Genomic DNA, 27,433 nt, shown 5'->3' on the forward strand with positions numbered 1-27,433 from the left:
GAACAACGGCATTTGGCTTATGTTTAGTGTAACGTAGGCACCAAAATTGGAAGTTGTGGTGTCTACATTAACATCCAAAATGAAATTTGAACTGCATGCCACGGTGACATTTAGAAGGCAGAGCGTTGTGGGCACGCCCCGCTCTGCCGTAGCCTTCACAGTGCAAGGCATTGAAAAAGGAATGGGAACACAGGGGTGGCCGTGTTTGATTGCCAATAACTCTGCTTCTGCTGAACACGTTTAGTACTTTTTGCGGCAAAGTATTTCTAAAATAGTGTATTTTCATTTCACTGTCTCCACTTCTATAAAAAGTCGTTCAGGGCCCCTTTAAGCACCTTGCAACAGTACTAGAGGCCATAAAGTCATCGGGGCTGACCCTGAAGCCAGAGAAATGCCGCTTCGCTTACGAAGAACTTCTACTTCTGGGCAGGAACTTCTGTTTCTGGGCCCGGTCATCAGCACCTCAGGAGTCCTACCTGATCCGCCAAAAACTGCTGCCATTGCGAACTTTCCTCATCCCGTAAACAAGAAAAGAGTGCGCAGATTTCTTAGTCTGTGTGCCTACTATAGGCACTGTTATGATCGGCCTGGAATTCGACCTCTCATGTGTGGGTAATGATCCAGCGCGCTTATCCCTTTGGATAAGCCTATCCCTATGGCCATCCCTATGGCCCCTGCCACGCCCTGAACGTGACGTGAAGGGAAGGAGGCCATCTACTTCATAACTTGACAAGCGGACACTACATTGCGCTAAACATGCAGGCACTGACACCTCTATGGGCGCAACCCCAAGCAAACTTCAACTACTGCAAGACCACGAGAAGTGAATGACCCTTTCGGTGGGAACTTCTCCACTGAAAGAATCAGCTGTACACGAGGGGCTATTTAAGAGAAAGCTTTGGCTCTGGCCCAACTCAGACGCGGCCTATTCAAATACATGTAAAAAGCAAAAACGTTGTTATGAGATAAACCCTGGACCAATTTTAAGGAAATTTAAGATTTTCAAATATTTGACCATATGAAAAAAATAGAAGCACGAAGTTTACAAATTCATTGCTCTGCATAAAGAACTGACATCACGGTTCTGCAAACGGCATTCATTAGATCATTCAAAGCAGACAAATTCGATATGTCATTTTACATCTTATGTGAATTTGTTACGTTGGCTACAAGGGTTCTGCAAAAGTTGTATTTCCCTATTACTAAAGTTTTTTATGTTCATGTGTAACATATCAATTTTGTCCGCTTTAGATGTACTATTACATGCAGTTCACAGAATTTTATTATAATTTTTAGTTGTTGAGTTACAGAGTTTTAAACTTGATAGTGTCATTTTCTGAAAATTTTCGATTTTTGCTAATTTTTAATAAAAAATTGACGACCTAACTCAAAAATTCGAAACCAACAGTCACTAGATTTTAAGTTTTTCTTTTAAATGCAACAAACCTCGTCAAATTTGGTGCGGTCGTGGCAGGAATAAAAATAAAGAATCTGTGTATATATAAACATTTTTTTTCCTAGCACCATGTTCTGCCCTCCAATGCGAAATTAAAATGGTGCTCATGCAGTGAGAAAAATGTTTTCTAGTGAAATATGGATATGCCACTCTTCAAATACTGTTAATAGCCTTAAGTTATTTCATAGAAATCGGTGATTGTCTAGCACTACCTCTGGCACATAGAGCATGGAGTGACCTAATTTTAATTGCCATGCTTATATGGTAGTGACCTCAAGAGTTTAGTGCTTGTTTTAAATCCACTTTTCAGTCTTCGTCATATTATTTTGGCTTATTGAAAAATGTTTAAAATTTCAAGCATCTATAGTTTGATCTGAGAATTGAATAAAATAGCGGAATATTTTATTAACAATTGAAACAATCAAACCTATGCATACTCCAATATTATTCGTCAGAATGGATCGTGAACTGCATCGTGCAATGAAGTTTCTTGCAGAGCTTAATTCAGAGGAGGCACAAATTCTATAAACTGTCAGAAAGTTTGTGAACATGTGGAATTAGAGATTCAGAATAAACAATGACATTATTGTGGTATCAACTGTGAAGTTCCCGTGAATGTGTATTTGTAGTCATCTCCAAAATCATGTCTTGTTTCAAAGTGGCACAGGCATACTTGTCACTGTATTATTGTTTTTTTTAATCATTCTGTCATGCAAGTTTTATTTCAGTGGCATTAATGTGCTTTTCTTTATATAATTTATCAGGTACAGTCGAACCCAGCTATATCGAACTTGTAAAAAAAACGCCTATCAGTTCGATATAGGGCATAATTCGATATAAGCCTGCTAAAGAATTGGATGTCATAAAAGCACATACCATTTATAAAATCACTTTATTGATGAAACTAGCTTAGTTTCGCATGAAATAGTCCTGTATTTTCTTCTGCTTGGGCAATTTTGCTGCCTGCAACGCACACACTTTTCCACATTTCTAAGGAGTCGGAGCAGCTGAGGCCGCAACCTTCCATATTCATGCAGAAGCGCCGGACTAGTACGAGTGCACCAATCACCTCGGAAGATGTGGGCAAAGGGCCATCGTTGCTTTCCTCATTGTGCCCACTTTCACTTGTGCTCGGTACGATGTCGGCAATGTAGTCTTCGCTTTCAGGCTCTCTTGTGGTTGCGACACCATCATCTGCATTCACGAACTCGTCAACTGTTAATTCATCAATGGCTTGCGGAAATTCTGACAGCTCGCTACAAACTTCGGCAACACTGGCAACAGCTTCATTGCACTCATCAGAATTTACAGTCATCACCGGGCACGTGGAAGCCGGCATGTCTGAAGCAATTTCGGATGTACCACTTGTACATGGCCATGCATACGCGTCGCGCTCCACAGGCACCGGGTAGCGAGTTTGTCCGCTTTATCTCTAATGTCCCCCTTATTCTTCAAGATCGTGCTGAGAGTGCTCCTCGGAGTCTTGCACACTGCAGGGACATCCAACTTCTCACCCTGTCGACCCGATTTATGATTTCAAGCTTCATGGCGAAAGGAAAATTCTGCCGCTTCGTCACGGTAATACTGCGGGACAAGGCCCACAAGGTGCAAACACCGCAAGCACAATGAACTAGAAAAGCAGCAAGACAACTCACACTTGCACCATCTTGCACGACGAGGGCACAAAAGCCTCTGATTGGCTGTCTGAGCAAGCACTGCGGGCGGGCCAGGATCCTCTCTTTTTTTTCTTCTTTTTTTTTTAATTGCAGGGGGATGTCGACGGTTCGCGCAACGCGGTGTGGTCACGGTAGGGAGAGTGGTTAGATGGAGCCGCACCGCTGGGTTTTCCCGCCGCCAAGAGGGAAAGCCAACTTCTGGGGGCACCTTTGCACCACTTGTCGTTCGATATATCAGGAGTCGCTGCTATTTTTGTTCAGTGTAAGCGTAATTTTTGCTATATATACTCATTGTAATTATACCATGTTCAGACATTGTTAGATATGCAAAATAATTCGATGTAAAAGGGTTCGACTGTACTGGTGAGACAAATTAATTGAATGAGCTGCAACCGCTTTTGTGGTGAGTAGGCTTTTGAGCAGCACTGATCACACCAGAATATTCTTTACTTGGTTTCAACCACTTCTTGCTTATGCTGAGCTGCTGTTTCATGAGCTGTTTTTGTTGTAGGGATTTATTTTGCAGAGAACTCATCCAAAAGCAATCAGTATGTCTATGGCACCTGCGGAGGAACGGGCTGCCCAATACACAAAGATCGTTCCTGCTACATCTGCCACAGGCAAGTTCTTTTTGTACAGGGGCCTTCATTTTTCTTCTAACAACTTTTGAAAGGAGGTGGGCGTGTAAAAATTCTGAATTTCAAATAAAAATTGAATAGTCTTTGCTATTCGATTGAAGATTCAAATCTGTTCAAATACTAAAAGGCAGGGATCCTCAAACTGTGCCCGATAATGTGGTGGTTCGTCTCTCGTACCCTTCACCATGTTTGGGAAAAACGGGATCCTGGGGATTGAGCCGATGCCGGTCTTGGGACTTTTAAGGCCGACGGTGAAAGCAACTCACCCCTTTGGCTTCAGCTTCACATAGACAGCACCCCCAGACTGACCCATCTGGGGGAAATCGGCAGTCACTTTTTCCTATCCCCCCATTCACTTTCACCTCTACTGTCCTCTATTCTGCTTGTTTTCAAATTTCTTTATGGCTAGGGTTAACCTTGTGTGGGTAGTCAGCCTTGGGTATACCATATTTGATTATAGCAGTGGTGTACAGCTGGTGCTGGCTGGAATTGTCTGTGTACATCTCTTTTTATATCCTCATTGTAGGCGGTTGGCCCCACTGCCCAAACTGTTGAACCTCAATATAATGAAATCGTACCTGTAGCGAAAAACTGTTAAATCGCAAATCTCATAAGTCAAGGTTTTAAAGCTTTCAGTTGTAAAAATAATTTCACGAATTCCCTGAACATTCCTGGTGGATAGTATTTGTCAGTAAGCGCTGGTAAACAAATCACAAGACGGTTAGGCCTAAACGACATGATTATGAGCGCCGGTGCGTGTGATGCAGATCACGCCGAGAGAAATGCATCAGCATGGCTCACTGCATTTTAGATTTGCACGTGTTGCGCCGCACGGTGTCTTAAATCTCGGACGCCATGGCAGACTGCGTTTAGTACCCAGAGGCATGATCAGATGGCACCCACAGTTTAAAACTAAAGTGTGAAAGGATACCAATATTCGTCTTTTTTTTTTTTCATAAAGAAAGAAGGTGCAGTTTCACCTAAAAGGCAAAGCTATCATGGCAATAGCCCACAGATAACTCCATGAAGTAAGGTTTGTAGCCTTACTGGCCATATAAATTGCAGTAAACATTCACTTGCTAATTAAATTAACAAGCATGGTGTCACACAGGCACAGGCAAACTGTCACGGTCTCGGGGTGGTAAACACGACGCAAGGAACGCTTGAGTTAGGAAAAGCCTTTATGGGGCATCAGCATAAGAAAAATACATAAATCCAGAAAGCACATATTGCCAGCCCAACGGCAAAACCCTAACATACGACAAACTATATACAAAGCTAGTTAATTGAAAATATTATCTTAAGTCCTCGCACACGACATATTATTAAGTTGAAAATATTTACATAAACTCCATCGAAGTGGCCACGTCACCTCGTCGTTGCTGCTTCCAACGACACATCGTTGGGCCCGCCGATGCGTCGTAGACTCGACATCGCTGTGTCCAACATTCGGTCCACGGTTGGCCTGGTCGGGGGGCCAGGAAGGTGGAATGACCTAGGCGCCTGGGTCGCTCGGTCAACTCCACAAGCTGCAGATCGTAGCTGCAGCGAATCTGGGAAGCGACGCCGTCAGCCTGTAGCTGCGGCTTCTAGTGGGAGGCCCACTCAGCTTGCGGGTCGTGGCCGCGGCGGCTGAAGAACTGCTTCCACTGGGTTGCCGCTGTGTCAACGATCCGTCTGTCCTCTTTGGCCTCCAGCCCCTTCTCCCCTCTTCGTCCCAGAGCGTAGCTGTGCTGCTCTCTTCGGCTATGTGTCTCTTCTCCCATTGGCCACGTAGCTGCGCATGCACTTTTGCATTTCTTCTTCTGTTTTCTGGGGTTCTCACATCCATACTCTTGGGACAAAGGAACGACAACACCGTAATGCAAACAATCACAAGGGCATTTATTGCGCCTTTCATAGAGCAATACCTGCTAGCCGAGTTGCTATCCACAAAACATGCCGATGGGCGCGCGACAAATCTAGAAGTCCGACTCATTGCTACCGGATAGCGAGCGAATATGTTCGCCCCATGCTGGATCCCAACGCCTGGTCGTTCACACGTATGGTCACGTGAACGGTAGCGCGTTCGAAGGAGGCCTCGTGAGACGGTCTCACAGAAGCATGGATCGGTGCACGCGCGGAACGTCCACGCTGCTTGGCGAGCTGCCACCAAACAGGAAGCGCCTTGTGCTCCCGCGCCCAAGTAACCCCGCCGGTAGCAGCATTGAGGGACTTTAGTTGCAGCGCAACACTTGCGCCATCTCTCGCACTGCGCTTCAACCACATCGACCATCGCGGGCGTCACGCAAGCCACGTGGCGTAGCGGGATTGCAGGAGATGGGAGCTATGCGGGAAAACAAGATATCAGGGGACGCGTGAGAGTCGCGCATCCCCACAGCTTTCATATTCTATTCTTTTTATTCGTACGCTCTTATTTTCTATCTTCTTTTTCTTTATTTCTGCAATCGACTCCTCATGTCTTCTTGTTTTCTTCTTATCTTTTGCTTTTTCTTCTTCTTTCTTTCTTCCTTTATTGGCTCATGACATATTATGCCCACCTTCAAGAGTTCTTCCATATGAAAAACTGCTTCTTTTTCCTTGTATTGGATGTTTCCATCGTCTCCATGTGTCAGTCCAACATTAACACTTGATGTCTTCCACCATATTTGTCATTTGCATCAGTGGGTACCTTCCCCACACATCACTTCAATTCACTTCACCTCACTTCACTTATTCACTGCGCTCTACACATCATCGAGTTTACTATTGCACACGAAAAAGTAATTGTCTAATACTTCTAAACCACAACACTTCTAGAGTAAACTGTTATAACCCTTGTCACGCCATGTACTATGAAGTTCTGCTCATAAAATCTGCTCCAACATTTTCTCTTCCCTTGATGTATTCTACATGGAAGCTATATTCTTGAAGCGCAAGGCTCCATCTCATCACTCTGGAATTAGTTAACTTGCTTTATTTAAGAACTCAAGGGGTTGGTGATCTGTCTACACCCTAAAATGTTTTCCATACAGGTATATGTGAAACGGTTTGACTGCCCATACAGGAGCCAAACATTCTTTTTCCTCGGTCGAGTAATGCCTTTCCCTTTCGAGCAATCGTTTGCTTGCAACACCGCCCCAAGCGCTTTCTCTGATGCATCTGTGCACAAAACAGACTCGCTTTGTAAGTTGGGCGCCACCAGAACGGGAGGATTGGCCATGTGCTGCTTGAGTGTTTCAAATGTGTCCTCTTGCACTTTTGTCCATTTCACTGTATTTCTTGCACCTTTTTTTGTTAATTCCACCAAAGGATCAGCTATCTCCGCATAATGTGGAATGAAGTCTCTGTAGAACCCCATCAATCCCAGAAAAGACTGTACTTCTTTCTTGTTCTTCGGTGGGTTTGCTTCTTGAATCTTCTCTAGTATTTCCTCTTTCGTCGAAATGCGTCCCATGCCTAACTTGTGTCCCAAAAATGGCGCCGCATGAAAACCAAATTCACACTTCGTTGGCTTGATGGTCAGCTTGGCTTCCTGTAACCTATAAAATAATCCTTCTAATGCTTCCAGGTGCTCTTCCCAAGTGTCTGTCACCATCAAAATATTGTCAATATAATGTTCCACATTTTTCAGACCGTGAATTACTCTTCTCATGAGTTTCGTAAATACTGCAACGGTTGTCTTTAGTCCAAGTGGCATGTACTTGAATTGAAATAGCCCATTTGTACTTGAAAATGCCGTCTTTTCTTTGTATATCTTCTCCATGGGTATTTGCCAGTACCCCTTAGCTAAGTCAAGCTTTGAAAAGAACTTTTTTCTTGCCACCTTTGCAAAAACAACGTCCACTCTTGGTATTGGCTCAGAATCAGACACTAATACGCTGTTTAACCTCCTGAAGTCTACACAAAGCCTATTAGAGCCATCTGGTTTCTTTACAACGACCAGAGGTGCATTGTAAGCTGATGTAGACCTCTCAATGATGCCTTGACGTAACATCTCGTCAACTTCCTTCTCAATAGACTCTTGAACCACTAGTGGCAATGGGTATTGTTTGACGTACACAGGTGTGTCCGTGGTGCATTGTAACTTGCACTCAATTATATTTGTTCTTCCTGGGAGGTCCGAGAATAATTTATCATACTTTTGTAATAATGATTTTAACTCTGCTGCTTCTTCTCCATCCAGGCCTTGATTAATGACTACTTTTTCTAACCCCATGGTTTTCTTGTAGTGGTAGGTGTGTACTTCCAAGTCGTCTTTCTCTTCTGTGACTACCATGTTGACAACTTCGGATTCTTGCGAATTATGCCTCTCTTCATATTTTTTTAACATGTTGATGTGAAATACTTTTTTAGAATTGTTCACCAGGAGCTCGTAATCCATCTCGTTCCTTTTCTGGGTTAGCTCAAACGGTCCCTTCCACTGCATCAACAGTTTGTTTCCATCACTGGGTAGAAGAATAAGTGGTTTGTCTCCTGGATTGAGGCGTCTTGTCACTGCCTTCTTGTAATAGGTATTAAGTCGTTCTTTGGCTTCCTCCACAATCCAATGTGCTAATTTGCACATTTCTTCCAGCTTCTCTCGAAGTTCCAACATGTAGGTGCCTGTCATTTTGACTTCAATGTCGAGTCCTTCGTTTGCCCATACCTCCTTGAGGATAGTTAATGGACCTCTAACCATGCGTCAGTATAGCATCTCGATCAGTGAAAAATTAGGCTTGCTTGTGGCACTTCTCTATATGCAAACAATTATGCTGGTAGGTAATGGTCCCAATCCGTAGGTCTTTCTTGACACATCTTCTTTATCATGTTCTTCAATGTGCCATTAAATCTTTCTACCAGGCTGTTCGCCATAGGATGATACGGCGTTATGAGCAACTGCTTTATCGAGAGCAACCTGTTGAACTCCTTCATTAGGTGAGATGTGAAGTTGGATCCCCGGTCACGAAGAATTTCTCGGGGAAGACCATACCGAGAGAACATCTCTAATAGAGCTTTGGCAACCTGAATTGAATCTATGCCTTTTAAGGCAATGGCTTCTGGATATCTTGTCGCCATATCGACCATCGTGAGAACATAGCGGTTTCTTTTTGGTGATACCGGCTTTATTGGTCCTATGGTGTCTATCGCTACTCTCTGAAATGGCATATCAATGGTTGGCATATTCCCAAGTGCAACTCGATTCACTCGTCCTTTTGGTATCGTCCGCTGGCAAATGTCACAGGATTTTATATATCTCTTTCCTTTGCTTTGTAGTCCTGGCCAGAAAAATTCTTCTGTGATCCTAGCCACTGTTCTTTTTATGCCTTGGTGCCCGGCCATGATGCTGTCATGTCCCAAATTCAAGACGCTCCGTCGTAGTGGTTTAGGAACCACAAACTGCATCACTTCTCTGCCCAAGGTAAACTTACGCCTCCTGTTCAACAATCCATTTTTCCTCTGGAATTCAAAAATGGTTATTCCTCTTTTATTTGTCATTGACTCTTTTTGCTTCTCAAAGCAGGCTTGTAGGGAATCATCCTTTCTTTGCATTTCTGCAAATTCTGTTGGTGTCACCGCAAGTTCTTGGGTTGTAGGTACCTTCAGTGCCCTCAATGTTCGCTGCATACTTGATCTTGTAGCTACCACCGACGAAACTGCTGGACTATCCTTCATAGTCTTAATTTTTTGTGCCGCCATGATAGGATCATGCTCTTGCTGTTTTTCTTTCGCTTTTCCTGTGTCGGTGCAGCTGCTCTTCCACTTGATATCAGGGTCATCCACGCTTCTTACCCTTGGTAGATTGCCCAATATTAAATCATATAGCGGCTTATCTACGCACTTCATTATCAGCCATCCGGCATAGTAGGGAGTAGAAACTTGAATTCTGGCTTCAGATAAATGCCTAACGGTGCTGTCGACCATGATAACCGCTGCTGTTTCTCCTGTTAGTTCTTGCTCCCGAACCAAACTTCGTCTCACCAAGGCCGTGTTGGTTCCACTATCTCGAAGAACCGAGATTCGTATTCCGTTGATCTCTCCGTCAACTGCAGGAAGACCTAGTGATAGTCTCATCTTCTCGAATGCGTCCTTGTTACTTGAGACTATGGTTTTCGACGCATCATGCGTATCCTGGATATCCTTGGTCGATTCTTGCAATGATGCTACCTTTCCACCATTTAGGGAAACCAAGCCTGCTGCCTTTTCTCGGTTCTGTAGGCTGCAGTCTTCTGCACAGTGTCCTCGTCTCTTGCAGTGCTGACAAATGAAATGCGCCTGTGGTCGGTTCCCTCCTACACGACAATTTACTGCACGATGACCGACGCGGTTGCACAAGAAACATCCAAGTACCTTAGGTACTGCACCTTGCCTAACTTGGATGACATCATCGTCTCTTTTATTAGTTTTTTCTTCGTTTTTACCTAAATTCCTCAAGCCTTGCGCTTCCAGAAATTGGTAAGCAGATTCAGCAAAGTCATCTAGACGTTTTAGTGAATGTCCTTTAAGAAAAACATTGAGTTTTGGGCTACAACAAGTCGGGAACTGCTCAATCACAATGCACTCCCCGACTCCTTCATATGTCTTCTCTGTGTTTGCCATTTCCATCCATCTATCAAAATAATTTGTCAAACTGCAAGCAAACTGTTTACCAGTCTCTGATTGTTCCGGTTTGCTATTCCGAAATTTCTCACGGAATCCTTCTGCAGTTAGCCTGAATCCCTGCAGTAGTGCTTTCTTGATTTTGTCATAGTCCATTGACTCAGATGGTGGCATTCTTCCGAACACGTTCAACGCTTCTCCAACTAAACACAAACTAAGTGCTGTCACCCACTCAGATCGCTCCCAACCTTGTCCCAAAGCAATTCTTTCAAAAAACGATGCAGATAAGCATCAAGGTCATCTCTTCCGATAGACACGTCGGCCAAATGCAACTTTAACAACAAAATTTCTTTTTCCGCTTCGCGTGCTTCTCGAGCTTCTTTCTTCGCGGCTTAGTCCCAGAGCATGTGTTCCTGCAAAATGTTCCTGCGAAGTGTGAGACCGAGTATTCAGGAAATAAATCCTGGCAGGCTCGCCAATATTTTGTCACGGTCTCAGGGTAGTAAACATGATGCAAGGAACATTTGAGTTAGGAAAAGCCTTTATGGGGCATGAGCATAAGAAAAATACATAAATCCAGAAAGCACATATTGCCAACCCAATGGCAAAACCCTAACATACGACAAACTATATACAAAGCTAGTTAATTGAAAATATTATCTTAAGTCCTCGCACACGACGTATTATTAAGTTGAAAATATTTACATAAACTCCATCGAAGTGGCCACGTCACCTCGTCGTTGCTGCTTCCAACGACATCGTTGGGCCCGCCGATGCGTCGTAGACTCGACATCGCTGTGTCCAACATTCGGTCCACGATTGGCCTGGTCGGGGGGCCAGGAAGGTGGAATGACCTAGGCGCCTGGATCGCCTGGTCAACTTGAAGCTGCGGATCGTAGCCGCAGGGAATCCAGGAAATGGCGCCATCAGCCTGTAGCTGCGGCTTCCGGTGGGAGGTCCATTCAGCTCACGGGTCATGGCTGCAGCGACTGAAGAACTGCTTCCACTGGGTTTCCGCCGTCTCAGCGATCCACCTGTCCTCTTCGGCCTCCAGCCCCTTCTCCCCTCTTTGTTCCAGAGCGTAGCTGGGTTGCTCTCTTCGGCTATGTGTCCCTTGTCCCATTGGCTACATAGCTGCGCATGCACTTTTGTGCTTCTTCTTCTGCTTTCATATTGTATTCCTTTTATTCGTACGCTCTTCTTTTCTATCTTCTTTTTTCTTTATTTCCGCCATTGACTCATCGTGTCTTGTTTTCTTTTTATCTTCTGCTTTTTCTTCTTCTTTCTCCCTTGCTTTATTGTCTCATGACACACATGAGCGCATGTAACTGGATGAGTATAAACACTTGCTGTTGCAGCGCTAGCGGATGAAGAGCATTGGCAATGGGGAGCAAACACTTCTTGTTGCCTCTTTCTTCACTGTCTCTCAGAAACTTGAGATTATGCAACCTCCGACACTAGATCCGCAGGAACCCAGCACTCATCAAGGCACTAGCCAACTCGGCTCGCCCTTTGCATTTTTCGCCGGTTACCTCCAAAATACAGCGCGTGGTTCGCGTATGCGTTCAGCCGCGTGAATGACCATGCACAGTTACAGCCAGATAAAGGAGGAGGCGCGCACTAGGCAGGGTAGGGCTTGGATCACCCCCTCCCCATACCCCTTCCGTTGAATCAGCTCTCGTGTTTACTCCAAGCTGCTACGTGCCCTGTGGCCTTCGCAAGTTCTTTACCAGCACGACAGATGGCGCAGTGGTGTCTGCTGTATGCGCTGCTCCGGTGTGTATGCTTCATCAGCATTTTTGCTGCTAAATCTTTTCATGCGGGAGAACGCATGGAAATAACTTTTGCCTTGGCTAGCATTTTTATAGTTTCCTTACTAGTTTTACCAGCCATACAGGCTCCAAGTACATGCTTGAATTGGCCGAAAACGTTGTTAAATTGAAATTGTGTCATGAAATTACTTTTTAAATCACAAAAACAAATACCTGATTTTCAATGGAACTAAGATAGGGAATTAAGTTCGCAGATGTCATTGAGCTGAGATTCGTTATCTCGTGGGTTTACTGTATACGCATCATGATGAATGTATCTCACTACAAATCTGATATTTCTCTAAAGAGGGGACACACCAATGTAACTGATGTTTTTTGCAAAGACTGATGACAACTACCCACAAATTTCATGTAATTCATAGTGAGAAGGAAGAGACAAAAGCCAGATTATTATACTATTTGTATGTGCAACAACTTTGACTGTAACTTCAATGCTCGGTTATAAGGTAACCAAAATGGCAAGCGGGCACTTGATTCTTGAGGTTATTAACAACAGACAATACGAGAAACTGAGTAACCTAGACCACTTGTCTGATGTCACAGTAACTCCACCAGGTCTATGAACTCTGTCCAGGGCGTTATTTCTGAAGAAGACCTCCTGCACTTGTATGTCGCAGCTCTTTGAGGGCTGGAAAAATGAAAATGTCATAAATGTTCGAAGAATCAAGGTCAAACGTGATGGCTCAGAAAAAACCACTAAACACGTAGTGCTTACCTTTTGTTCAAATGATCTGCCTGGGACAATTGAGACTAGATACTAAAATATAAGAGTGAGGTCATGCATTCCAAATCTTTGAAGGTGCTTTACGTAAGTGCCAAAATACGGACAGTCTTCAGAGCTGCAAAGGCTACATGACCTGTGTTAAGTCTGGTGAACAGGAACACTCTGCCGTCAGTTGTGATGCCTCGCCTCACTGTGTAAACTAGGATGGAGTGCATGCTGGGTTCTCTTGATCATGCCCCATGTAGAAAAAGGAAAAAGATATTGTATCAGTGAAGTTTAAAAAAAATACATATCATTTAGAGAAGCCCCGAAATGCCTTTCAGTAGCCCAAGGGACTGATTGTGCGAAAAAGCATGCTGAAGGGCAGTGCCACAACAGCCTCTGGCTGTTGTGGCACTGCCTCCGGAAACTGACTGCCTCTGGCTGAGGCAGTCAGTTTCTCATGTGGCCCCCTAGCTAAAGCAGGCACTGCTGCCCTGCAATATATGAAGGAGGGCCTATCGATCCCTGGGTTGATGGCCTCCAAGGCCCTGCTTCTTGAAGCAAGGTCCCCCACTGCCAACTCACCGCTCACAAGGGCGGACATCCAGCTCAACAGGCGATAGAACTGACTTGGCGCAGCCAGCGCCTAAGGAGTGGGGCAATTATGTTGACAGCTCCAAAGAAGACAGGCCTCACATCCCAGGGCCTGGAAGGAGCTCTGTTAGCAAAATCGCAGTTCTTTTTTCTGTCGATACATGCAGCACAAATTCATTTTTAATATGGACACACTGATAATTCAAGGAAACGTCGCAGGTCTTCGCAACCTTGATGGTGATGTTCAAGAAATTCTCCGCAAACTCAACAAAGGTGCTGTGTGTGCAAGAAACCCACTTGAAATCTAAACATATGAAATTCCTCTGCCAGAACTTTATTTTCTGTAAAGACTGCAATGATGCAATTGTGCCTACTGGTGACGTAACAATTATAGTTGATAAAAATACTGCCTGCCAGTGCTTAGAACTCCAAATGGCCCTTGAGGAAGTTGAAGTTCGAACTGTACTGTTAAATAATGTTGTTACAATATGCTCTCTTTACATACCCCCTAATTATCAGCTTTGTAGACAAGAATTAACGATTTTGTACAAACGTATTGAGTTATCAGAGTAGGTCCTTCTGATCATTAATTGATTTATCTAAGTGCTCCGCGTAAAGGGTGCAATTTATTGTAAGGATTTAGAAATGTACATCTCTGCCGATTGCAGCACACTGCTCAGCTGAATTTTCAGCCACCCCTAACCATTCAACGTAAATTGCCTAATGGCACTAGTAGGGCGAGCTATCCAATTGGCTGCCTAGGGCACATCATCGATAAATTTTCCTACTTTATGGTGAACAAATGTTGTTTTTAATATGTAGTTGGAATGTTAGCTAACTTGTTTCTATAAAAAGAAAGTAAGAGAAAGAGAATGCACAAGGATAATTTCTCACGACACTTAAGCACTTCTGGCACAAAGCAAGTGTCGTCTGCTTGTGTTGCAACGTGCTCCATGTTGACGAGAGCTCTGCAGTCAGTGTAAATCTCTATCTTTATTTTTGCAAGCACCATGGTTTGCCCTTGTTACGTCGTGGGCTGCAAACGTAGTGACTAGCAATATGTCAAGCTGCGACATAGCGTCCCTCTGCAAGGCAGCGGACGAGCAGAGTGGCTGCATTGCATCGGACTGTTGCTATTCGATCGGCGCCAGGATTTGCATGTTTGCGGCCATCACTTTATGCCGGAGGATTACTACCACAATAGTGTTTCGCATGACCAGTATTCGGGTAAATGCAAGCACAAGCGGGCTGGGCCTGGCCGTTTGACCGTGCCGTTTTACGGGATGAGCAGAGCGCAAACGTGAATGGTCTTCACAGTGCAGCCAGCTGGTGCCAAGAGCCCAACCAGACACAGTAGCTGTAACGAAGTCTGTTCTGCTTTGCTGCGGGTGTAAATTTTCCTCAGGAGCATAATCATAAACACATTGTTTTTGTAAATGTTTAAAACGTTTTACACTTGGTTCAGCGATAGTAGCTCTTTGTTTGGTTGATTAAGCTCTTCGCCACCAGGTGGCTGGACCATGCAGACCGATCTAAGGTGATTCAGAGACCTTAGACCAATCAGGCCGCTTACGTACGTCTACGCTAGAGCTCCTTCATCAGCTTGAGTTTATGCCTCCACCTATTCGTTGAAACACCCATATCGCCTGTGTTTACCCGAATACCGGACACGCTCGGCACTACGACAGAACGCTCGCAACGCTTCACTGCTCGCTGCTTCGATAGCTCTCGCTTGGGATCAACTGCCAAGCTGCTGACGGAGAGGTCACAGAGGCTTTGCGTGCTTGCTTCTAGACAACCGGAAGCAGATGACACGACGTGCCATTATGACGCAGAGCCGGGGAAGGCACAGCTTAGCCCCGATCACTCAGCGAACGAGTCGAATAGAAGATGCATGGCTATGCAGGAGGGTAATTTGTAATCGTCCGTAGCTCTCTTAATATGAGACACGTCACACAAGTTGTGGTGTGAATGATGAACTGTAGCTGTACCATGTGCATCTACAAAATTTATCCGAACCGTTTCAGGGGCCCTTTAATAAACTACCTGAACCCTATCGGCTTCTTGGAAATTTAAATGCACACAGCACGCTATAAGGGGACTCTCATTGCAATATGAGAGGCCTAATAGTTGAAAGTTTTCTTTTTTTAACTGTGGCATGCCTGCTAAATAAGAAAGAAACAGCGTTTTACAGTGCTGCTCACAATCATACTCTTTCATAGATTTGAGCATAGCATCTCCGACACTCATGCCGTACCTCCAGTGGAACGTTGGACTCTCCACCTGCAGAAACTCTTAATTTCAAATGTGTAAAGTCACAAAGAAGGACGTGAGGAAAGTTGGCAAAAGTATGTGTTCGACATAAACTCTTATACATATGAGTGAAAAGTGTGAAATAGAGTAAATAGAATAAAAGGCCAGTAGTCAAACCCACTACTTTTGGTAAATACTAAGGGAAAGAGCTTCAAAGACCAGGCCGATTTTCTGGGTGCACATTTTCCGCATACTATCTTCAGTTCATTGCAGTATTTGGAAACGTTCCTTAGGTACAAACAATGAGCAGAATGAAAGTCTTTGGAACGGAACTGTGCACAAAATGAGGCACACAATCATTTGTTTAACTTAGTGGAGCTTCAGGCATCCCTGAACTGCTGTAAGAAATCTGCTGCAGGATTTGATGGTATCATTTATGAAATTATGACACTTGCACTCTGCAACCCATAAAACTGCTGTATTTTTTCTGCACAATATGTTCTTCCGGCTATACCCCGTCTGCTTGGAAAAAGGCTCACAATGCAAAGACCCATACATAGCCAGCAGCCCATAGCATTGCTTGTCAATGCTGCCTTTGCTGCTGTTTGAGATGTTAAATTGGTGCACTTTCTGAAGAGCAACAAAATGCTCAACACATATGAATGCGGTTTCTGGGAAGGCAGATCAACAGCCAACCATCTACTCCATTTTGAGGCAAATATTAGAGATGTTCCATACTGAACAATACTTTTTATCTTTTGATAAAGCCTATGATACCACATGGCCCTGCAGATTTTACGAGATCTCTCCGCACTGGGTGTTTGTGGTAACATGTTGAATAATAAAAGCTACTTGTCTAACTGTACGTTCCAATGCAATGCAATTCAATGCAATGGTTTATCTACACCATTCATCCAAGAGGCTGGTGTGCTGTATGGTGGCATACTTAGTTGCACACTCTTTGTTGTAAAAATTAATTTACTCTGTAAAGTTATTCCATGCACAATGTTCTATTCCGTACACGTCGATGATCTGCAGATATGCTTCAAATCACGCAGTGTTGCTATCTGCAAACGAAAGGTACAGCTTGGATTAAACGAATTGTGTAAATGGGCAGATGACTATGAGTTTAAACACCCAAAAGAGTACTTGCATACTCTTTTCAAATGAGAGGCATAACGCCAGTCCCTAGTATTGTGATTGATGGTGGTCAGCTCTCTCTGATCAGTGAACATAAATTTCTAGGAATCATTTTAGACTAAACTTAAATTTATCCCCCATCTTAAATACCTGAGAGTGAAATGTCTGAAAATAATTAAACTTTCAAAGCTTCTGTCATGCACAACATGAGGTAGTCACCAGGAATGCCTCCTGCACTTGTACATGAGTATTTTCCGTTCACGCCTTCACTACAGTGCTAGTATAATCTATCATTCTGCAGCACCAAGTGTATTAAAAATCCTAGACCCTGTTCACCACTCGGTAGGTTTCTGCCTTACAACCTGCACCTTCCGAACAAGTCCAATGCAGAGTCTCTGAGTGTAGAGCCAAATGAGGGGTCTCTTCATCTACAACATTCCAGTTTTACATATTTTGTGAGACTGTGTGCCAACAATGAACACCCTTCTTACCCAACTATAAATTATATGGCCTCTGCCACACTATACCATAACCAGCCTGGGAGCTCTTGTCGCTACATGAGGAATCTTGGCCAAAAAAATGCGTGTCCTACTTTTTTAACATTGCCTGATGGCCCCAGCAAAGCCTTTGGGCACTGGCTGCTCAAGAATGTGACACATCATTTGTAGAAGTCACCAAACACGCTCCAGAGGAACGCATAAAAATGTACTTCTTCCAACCTCAGGCAAAGTATTCTTGCCCAGAATATTACACTGATGCATCAAGGTCACATGCCAGCATGTCTTATGCAGCCCTCCCTACATCATTCTCTGAATACAATGTTCTACATCCAGAAACGAGTATCTTCATGGCTGAGGACTGTGCAGTACTGTCGGCTGTGAAAAATATTGACAGAACAAGTATACAAAAAGCCATTATATTTACTGACTTCTTGAGTGTCTTAAGATCTTTAATACCCTTTCATAAACATAGAAATCCTGTACTAAATTACCTTTATTCTCTCCTATGCACAACAGACATATCTAATCAGCGTGTCACAATATGCTGGATGCCTGAGCATGGAGGCATTGAGGGCAATATGCTTGCAGATGAAACTGCCCCATCAAAAGCCACATAATCTAGCAACTTCTCTATAGCTATCCCTGCCATAGACATGAAGCCTTTGCCACGGCAAAACCTTAGGAGCTACTGTATTGGCAGTGCTTATGGGCCACTGAAACATCTAATAAGCTGCATGCTATTAAAGGAGTATTCACATGGGGAGAAATCCTGGCTGTCAGCAAGGGGTGTGCACATCATGTGACAACGACATCGTGGTTTTGCAAGATGGCATGCCACTGCTGTGAATCTCTAGGTAGAGGTGTCTTTCTGTTCAAGCGGAACAAACGATCCCCGCATGACGGGGGAGGCAGCAGAATTACATGCTGGTGTCTGGAAATCTTGACCAAGTTGCTGCTTCAAAAGGTGGCAACCATATCACAAATGCCTCATTGTAGCTGGCACCCCTGTCACATTTGCGAAGGTGCATTGCACATGCCAAATTAGCGACAATGCCACTTCTTTTTCTTCTTCTTTTTTCCCCTTCTGCTCTGCTGGTAGAGCACTTCTCGTGCCTTTGGGACAATACACCTAAAGTGTACAAAGTGAATTTAAAGAAATAAGGAGTGGTGTGGAGAGTATATAAGCCACCAGAGTAGTCTGCTAACGCTGATCTCCCTCCCCTGTGAAGCGGAGGACATCTACGGGTAATTTTTCGCAGCAGCTGACGTCACTTGACTCCACCCATATCCTACGCAATAACATCCCTCGTGCAAATGCCCCTTTAGCCACAGTTAGCCACAACAAAAATCAACAAACTGAGGGTATGATATGTCGACTAACAATCAGGGAACGCATATAGCACGCACTCGTGTGTTGTCAGGTGATGACTCACTTATCCATGGCAAGTGTGGCAGGAGGTTGGCTGTCCTCCACAGGTTGCTGGAATTAAACAAGAGGCAGAAAAAACATCAAAACACACTGCTGATTCATTCGGCAGTATTTGGCCTGACTCAGACATGTCTCTGAATCAAATGTGCAAAGGTTAAAAGTAGAAAATGAACATAAAAATGACACTACAGCATCCTAACACAGTAAAAATTGAATGCGCAACTGACTCTTTAGCAAGAAAAACAAAGCATGCCTCCAATTCTGGCAATAAGAAGACAAAACCAACTAACTGTACCATCACAGATTAGAAATTTATTTACTTAATGTACATCATCATTACTCAAATAGCACTTTCTCATTGTCTATGAAGAACAATCACATGTTCTTTGTACAGTTCATAGTGTGCTTGATATTCTGAATTTATCAAATGACTGCAACAATTGCAAACAGAATAATGGCCCACGCCTAGATTTACTACTTTGTTCATTCGTCCTGTATTGCATGCAGTTCTCCAGAATGCCAAGAACACGTAATGCAACTTCTTGTCATTAGCTTAACATGTTAAATAAGTTTTGAATGTGCCTTCATAATCAGAGCGAAGACAGTGCGTCGTCGTCTTGACATGCGAGAGCTCGTTCTGTCACCATGCATGGTCGCCGTCTTGTGGTAGCAATAGCAATAAACTTTGGCTAGGCTTGCTGTGACGGTAGGCTGTTGCAAACATTTTAGTTTCATATTGGATTACACCACCCAAGCAATTTTCGGGTGAATTTACTGGGGGGGGGGGGGGGGAGGCGCTCAATAGAATCGGGTAATAACTGATTCTGAGCTACCCTTGTTGCTTTAAAATCTTCCTGGTGCAGGCTGAAAATAGTTGTTTTCAATAGTAGAGGATGTGTGTTCGATGCATTCACTGTACCCTAAGCAGCACCTAGACACGCTGCCTCACCACTGTGGTCACCAATAGGGTCTGGCATGTGCATCATGACCACCCAAGTTTGAATTTTTCAGTGAAGGTTAATTTCAGAATTGAAATAACTAAAGTTTGATCCCATATAAAGGTGTGGGCTCCAGCCAGTACCTTTTGTCGTAATCAAGTTAACCGAAAAATCTAATTAATGGAAGCCCACTGAGTTGGTTTGCTTAGTATTTTGAAAAATGCTTTGTCAGTGCCCTGGAAGTTCTTGAATATTCTTGCTGTCTTCCACAGAAACAGTTCTAAATTCGAGTCACATAATTACCAAACTGTGTGTCTTGATCTGAACAGCAGCTGAGGTGAGTTCCTTCTTTTGCAGGCAAATGCTGTTGTGTCGTGTGACACTGGGCAAGTCATTCCTGCAATTCAGTGCCATGAAGATGGCACATGCTCCACCTGGTCACCATTCAGTCATTGGGCGGCCCAGCGTAGGTGGACTCTCCTACCCCGAGTATGTTGTCTATCGGGGCGAGCAGGTCAGTTTATCCTTGGGTCTGTCCATGTCAGTTCAATTGCTCAATCATGCCCAGAGATGCAACAAGCAGGCACAGAAATACTTAGCTGTTCCACAATCACATTAGTGTCTTGTGCACCTGTGCAAAATAACTACCGTATATATGTTTCCTTGCATAAGGGCCTGACCTTTTAAGTGTATCGGCCCATGATTGGGACAAAACATGTCTTCAGTTATCATTCAGGTGTGATCCTTTTCTTTTATATGTGTGGCACCAGTGCATACACCAAGAACTACAGTGCCATTCAGCAGCCTTTTTTCTTTCTTGCTTGTGGACATTGCGTTATTGCAATAGTCATAGCTGGAACATAGCTGGCATTATTGTGGTCATGTTCCACTATAGTCGGATACAACTTTAGAAAAAAAGAGAGGCCCCGCCCAGATGACCGAAGCGCGACAGTCGATTGCCTCCGTGACTGAAATAGTCCCCCTCGAAAAATCGTGCTCCTGAAACGCGTAATTGTTGTTATAAATAAAGACTTGTATTTTGATGACTGGTCTGTAGAGCTCTCGTGCTACAGCACATGCCGGATAGCGACAGAAAAATAACCCCGTGCCTTCTACAACGCTGCGCGTCGTCTGCCCTTTAGCTTCACTGCAAGTGACGAAAGTAGAAAGAGCAGCTCTGCATGGATTTTGCGCTTGTTTACATGTACACGGCGTATCTACTACTCGTTTTCTAAGCTTAAAATGAATCAGTTGCTATTGAAAAAGTACTTATATAAAACAATGCATTTATCGCCTCCATTACAAACCTGGGGCGAGAATACGGTCGAGGCAGGAAGGTGCAAAAATGCTTCATTAATCGTTTTATATAGCATAAAATTTATATTTTTTGGTTTTGTGTTTTCACAATTTCACAGCAAGCATTCTGCAGCTTGCGCGTGCAGTGAACACTGGTGGACAGCAATCAATCGACGGTGCTACACAACGCTCGAACACCGTCGCTAGACGCTCGGCTATCTCACTGCTGACAATGATCGTTCATGCTAAAGTGACGGCGACAAATCTTTGCGTTGAAGGCTTCTTCTGCAAATATTTTCTGTTGAGACACTCGTAGGTTTGTTTCATGCGTGCACACTTTTCTAATTTCTCCTGAGAATGGTTTTCCTCCATCACTTCACCCCGTCCGATGAAAAACGCAGCGACACAGTACACAAACACACCCGCCGCTAACAGTAGGCACCATTCTTTGGAAAGCTTTTCTCGTCATAACTTCACTCGGGAGCGAAATAAAACAACATGGAACAAATACGCACAATGTGTGTTCGTAGCGGTCGCCGCGGGATCCTGTTTTCAGGCAAAGCGTAGCGCAGCGCCAGCGATGCTCCCTGCAATGTTCCTTCGCCGGATCGCGGCTCAGAATAAACGCACGCGGCACAAATGCCGCATCGTAAGCTCATAGTAATATTTCCAGCATGGTAGAACATCACAAACAAGCCTGGAATTCACTCGGACAAGGGGCTGAAGCACACAGCTGACGCGACCTCGCCCAGTTCGAAGCGCGGGCGGCCATATTCTCCGTCGGCGGGCTCACCGGCCGTCCGGCTCATGACGTTAGTCCAGAGTGCGCGCCCATTGGTGGGTGCTCGTGTGCCTCCGCCTCGGAGGAATAAACGCCCCCTTTTTTCTAAAGTTGTATCCGACTATAGTGGCATCAGTTTGCTTGCACTCAGTCAGACGCACGACCATTGCCTGTGGGATCGCAGTGCTCACAACTACTCTAAGCATCTACTGCCGGAAGACATAGTAACCGCATCAGCAGTCTGAAAAGCTGACTCCTGACTTGGCCCAAGTGGCGTCAGCAGGCATTTGGTGCATTGCAACACTACAAACATGGGGGTGACCTTCCTGTGCTTAGCCGTGCCCAGGGAAAAGGGGATCCTGGAGGCTGTGCCGATGCCGAGTGCTAGGACCCTTAAAGAGGCAAAGGTGTGGCAAAGTCAATGTGGACTGTTAATGCCATTCCAGAAACCTTGTAGCGCTTGTTTCGTGCCAAGAAAAAACAGTTAAGAGAAAATCAGATCTGAAGGCCCCAAACAGGGAGTGATAATGTTGCATATGCCATCACCGCCCTTTGCTACTGTCGGTGAGTGAAACGGCACCCAACAGACAGCGCTACAGTTTTCTGCACAAAATGCAAATGCGTGGCCATTGAGAAACTGAGCCAGGACAGAACATTGGATTTGCTGCTGCAGCTGCTCTTGGTCAAGTGGTGAGGACTGTTCGTGCATCCCACGACATCACATGGACGTGCATTCTCTGCTAATTGCAGTTTGTGTGAGTTTCGCGCACCAGCGAAACCATCGCAGCACTATGCAATAACGAAACTACTGAAAAGCGAAAGGGCAGGCAGCGCAGGGTAGAGCGAAAACAAAACCTTTCGACCACAAGCACTGTTTTCAGGGATACTGTCAAGGAGTTCTTTTTTCTAAAAATCGAATAGTACTGCACAAGTAGCATTTTCTTCCATCTTGTAATGCAATGGAATAATGCTTTTATTACGAGTGGTTGAGTACTAGTGATAGAATTATAATCAGGAGTGCCTACGTCATCGGGCTAGTACCTGAATGTTGCAAGTGAGTCTCGAATCGTGTCCTGCGTTTACCTCAATTTCTTGATTACTAAAGCTTTGTTCGCGATAATATTGATACCTTAGGCATTCTCAAGCGTTACTTTCGCTCTAATTTGCCTTTAGTGTCCGTTTAAGACCCCTCAGCGAAGACTATAACTCTCTGTACTGCACCCATGGGCCTGAAAGGCTGCCGAGGCAGCGCTGTGGAAACACCGATCAACAGAGCTCTCCATGCCGCGCTCATAGGTTTCAGATAGTGCAAAATGCGATGCCCTGCAGGTGAACGCATGGCACCGCGATACATCTGCTCGTCTTAGCTGCGCCGCAGTGAGAATGTTGGATAATTTCTTGCATGGGGGGCTTTGTAGCATGCCTTCTGTCACCAAGGAAGCAAAGTGCTGTGCCGAATGCAGGCACTGTGCACGAGGAGTCGCAGATGCCGTTTCAGTGCACTGCTGCTTTATGCATGTGCCGCTCAAGTCATGCGATGCCAAGCTGCAACGGCAGACTGCTGCAATATGCATTTGTTCACTTAAGCATGTGCACCAACTTGGAACCATGGCCCAACAACAATGAATTAGTCAACTAATGAAACTAATATAAGAAGCTGCTAGCATTAGCACTGTGACTTGATCAGCTTGACAGGCTCTGGTATGTGTTGACGCTGAGACTGCTGGCCACATGCTTGCTTATGCCACAAAAGCAACTTTCCAGTCATGGCACTTGATACAGTGATTGAGTGTCTGTAGATTCATCTTGGGTACTAGGTGTGAAAACACACACGACACAAGGAAGGAGACGGGACGGAGCACCACTTACAACTGCTTTTATTCGGAGGCACACCAAACACTTATATACCCGTCGTAGACGCAAGGACCACAATCACATCAAGATTGAGATGGAAGCGAACTGGTTAAATATTTCTTTTCGGCCATATATAAAGATATTGACGGGTCGCTGACGCACATGCTTCCTTTCTTTCCGATAAAGAAAGCTTGAATTACTTCCCAAGCTTTTTGATCTTTACTTTTTGCCAGAATTCGCACCCCTGCAAAACATGGCTCACAAGAGCGTGACGGGCAGGACTTAATGTGCTTGGGATGTGTGGCCCTTCTTTATCTTTCTCTACATTTCTCTCATGTTCCCTAATTCGATCGTTAACGCAGCGCCCAGTTTGCCCTATGTAGGAGCGGCCGCATGAGAGGGAGATTTCGTACACGACGCCTTTGGTGCACTTCATAAACGGTCGCGCATGCTTGGTGCCGCATGTGTAGTGTAGTGTAGCCTTAGTGCTTACGCATAGTACCTTTTTCTTTTTTCGGAGAAATAACGATGCCACAGCAACAGTTTTGCTTGTTGTCATTCATTTGTTTACAGTAACATATTGATACATGCATATTGTGTGTTCCTTGTGAACGATGCACGTGGGCACCCCGACAAAGACGACAAACGCTCTCTGGCTCTCGAGCAGTTGGCTGAACTGGCCAGTGCTGCAGTTATCCTTTGTAAGTGTACTTTGTAAATCGTTCCCAGTTTGTAATCCTTCGCTCGCGTAACATTTTAATGGAGGGTACCGTTCCCCGTCCTCGCCACGAAGATCCACAGCTGCCGTACCGTCCTGCTTTCCTCCATGGCTCCCGGTGACACCTCGTCTGCTTCTACTCCTGCGACCCTGACAACAGTTATGGTTACCAATCCCCGCGATCCTGGCATATTCTCTGGCCAAGATAACATCGACGTTGAGGACTGGCTCAGCCTGTATGAGCGTGTTAACCGAAACAACCACTGGGACCCTGTCATTATGCTAGTGAATGTCCTATTCTACTTGGGCGGAACTCCTCGTGTTTGGTTCCGGACACACTAGGACAAGCTCTCTAGCTGGGATGCTTTCGAGGAGAAGCTCAGTGACCTCTTTGGAAATCCCACCAGTCGGCAGCTGGCTGCTAGAAAAGAGCTTGTTACCCGAGTTCAGTCTTCTACTGAATCATATGTCTCGTACATACAAGACGTCCTCACTGTTTGCCGGAAAGTCGACAAGAAAATTGCCAAGGTTGACAAAGTCGGCCACGTACTCGAAGGGATCGCAGACAATGCGTTCAGCTTGGTCTTCAACAATGTGTCCACCATCGACGTCACTGTCGAGGAATGCTGCCTCTTTGAGCTCACCAAAAGCCCCTGCGTCATTCCACAGTTCTCCTGGCTCCCTAACATGGCTGCGACGTCATCTTGCATCGACCTTACCACTTCACCACCCTTAAATGAGCATGTCACACGTATTGTTCGCTGCGAGCTCGAGGCTACAAGTCCTGCACCGTTTCATCCACACCACTTGACCCCGCCATTGACCAACCAGCCCCAGCGATCTCTCTCATTCAGGCAATTGTGCGGCAAGAATTTACAAAACTAGGTTTTCTTGCTGCCTGCTCCGTCTCCCGATCTGATGCCCGACCGGTGCCAACAGCTACACCTCACAGCGATCTGTATTCCCCTCCCAGATACCGCAACCCTACCGAATGGAGAACTTCGGACGACAAGCCCATTTGTTTCCGTTGCCTCCGCATTGGCCACATCGCTAGCCAGTGTTGCACCTCCTGGTCATCGCCGTATTCGAGCTCCTTTTCCTCGTTTCCTCACCCATATGCCGACCTGCGCCTTTACTCGCCTCGCCGATGCCTCCTACCTCTGACGTATCTGATGATGACAGTTGTCCTGCTCGCTCGCCGTCACCTCAGCACCGTCAGTCCCCGTCGCCCCAGCCATGCCACTGTTCGTCGCCGACCAATTATGGACCTTCTCGGATGGAAAACTAGACCCTGCAGCTCCTGGAGGTAGTGCTGCATTATCTTTGTCGTGTCAAAATCCTACATTGATGCTCCCAACGAACCAGAACTTACTTGATGTTCACGTCGACAGTGTCCCTTTGATGGCATTAATAGATACTGGAGCCCAGGTGTCCATAATGGGTTGTAACCTCAGTCGTCGACTGAGGAAGGTTCTCACATCTGCTACTGCATGAGCCATACGCGTGGCCGATGGCAGCACTGTTGATGTCACTGGAATATGTACTTCCCTTATAAGTATCACCGACCACCGCGTTCCTGTTCTTTTAACAGTGCTAACCAATTGTCTCCATGACCTAATCCTTGGACTCTACATTCTTATGGCGCATTCAGCTTTGATCGACTGTTCTGCCGGTACTCTTTGCCTCGAACTTCCTCTTCTTGCGCATATTCGTGCCGAACTGCCGAACAACTTTAATTCGATTGCCTTCGTTCGTCTGCCACTTTAATGCCTTGACTTTCGTCGATTTGCTATCATCTTTTCCTGTGCATGATGGTGATTACGTCATCACACCTGTTCCTGGTGTGCTTTTGATGTGCAATATCACTGTGCCCCACTCCGTTGTCACTGTCGCCGATAACTGGACATGCCTCCCCATCGTCAATTTTGACCTGACAAAGGAAGTTCTACCCTAAGGTGTATTGGTTGGAACGCTGCGTGCTATAGGAGATGACCACGTCACGACATTTTCAATAGATGTCTGCTCAGATTCTTCACCATGTCCACGGGATGCCATTTGCCCTGACGCCACATTTCGCCCGATGATTGCTACAGACCTATTGCCTGAACAAGCAGCAGCTCTGTGCCGCCTTTTGGTTTCCTACCACGACATCTTCAACCTCAACAATCGCCAGTTGGGCCAGACTTCAATTGTTAAGCATCACATAAACACTGGTGATGCCAGTCCTATTTATCGCCAGCCATATCGAGTTTCTGCTTCAGAGCGTAAGGTTATTCAAGATGAAGTGACCAAGATGCTTGCCAAAGACATTGTTGAACCTTCGTCGAGCCCTTGGGCGTCGCCCGTGGTGCTTGTTAAAAAGAAAGATGGCACATGGCATTTCTGCGTAGAGTATCGTCATCTAAACCACATTACCAAGAAAGATGTCTGCCCCTTGCCTCGCATTGACGATGCCCTCGATTGTCTCCATGGTGCCAACTACATTTCATTAATAGACCTTCGGTCTGGCTATTGGCAAATTTCTGTGGATGAAAAGGACCAAGAGAAGACCGTGTTCGTCGCCCCTAATGGTCTATACCAATTCAAAGTTATGCCATTCGGTCTATGCAACACCCCAGCAACGTTCCAAAGTATTATGGACTTTGCTTCAAGGGTTCAAATAGTCAACATGCCTCTGCTACCTAGACGACGTTCTTGTATTTTTGCCTACATTTGAGACACACCTTGAGCGCTTATCAGCTGTTCTTCAAGTCTTCCGCGAGGCTGGGCTCCAACTAAATTCATCGAAGTGTCACTTCGGTCGTCGGCAGATTACAGTGCTGGGCCACCTCGTCGACGCTTCCGGTATTCAACCAGACCCAAAGAAAATTCATGCTGTCACATCATTTCCTGTAACTCAGTCTGTCACAGACGTCCAAAGTTTTGTAGGACTCTGCTCCTACTTCCGATGCTTCGGTAAAGACTTCACAGCAATTGCCCAACCACTTACTGATCTTCTAAAGAAGGACGTTCCGTTAACGTGGGGCCCCGCTCAAGCTGCCGCATTTGCCCACCTCACCAACAT

General features: G+C 45.2%; 1 protein-coding gene across 3 annotated transcripts in view; it reads left to right on the plus strand.

Moving 5' to 3' along the window:
* Positions 1 to 27,433, plus strand: part of Tnks (tankyrase) — a 370,913-nt gene that overhangs the window by 326,021 nt on the left and 17,459 nt on the right. For 2 of the 3 annotated variants that reach the window (XM_065454424.1, XM_065454425.1), the window contains 2 exons: positions 3,644 to 3,752; positions 20,078 to 20,234. In XM_065454424.1, the coding sequence (XP_065310496.1) occupies positions 3,644 to 3,752; positions 20,078 to 20,234 (266 nt within the window). Of the gene's footprint in view, positions 1 to 3,643; positions 3,753 to 20,077; positions 20,235 to 27,433 lie in introns of those variants that run through there. The other variant, XM_065454426.1, reaches the window with a different exon arrangement.

The sequence above is a fragment of the Dermacentor albipictus genome, chromosome 1 (genome assembly GCF_038994185.2).
Source record: "Dermacentor albipictus isolate Rhodes 1998 colony chromosome 1, USDA_Dalb.pri_finalv2, whole genome shotgun sequence".
Taxonomy (NCBI): Eukaryota; Metazoa; Arthropoda; class Arachnida; order Ixodida; family Ixodidae; genus Dermacentor; species Dermacentor albipictus.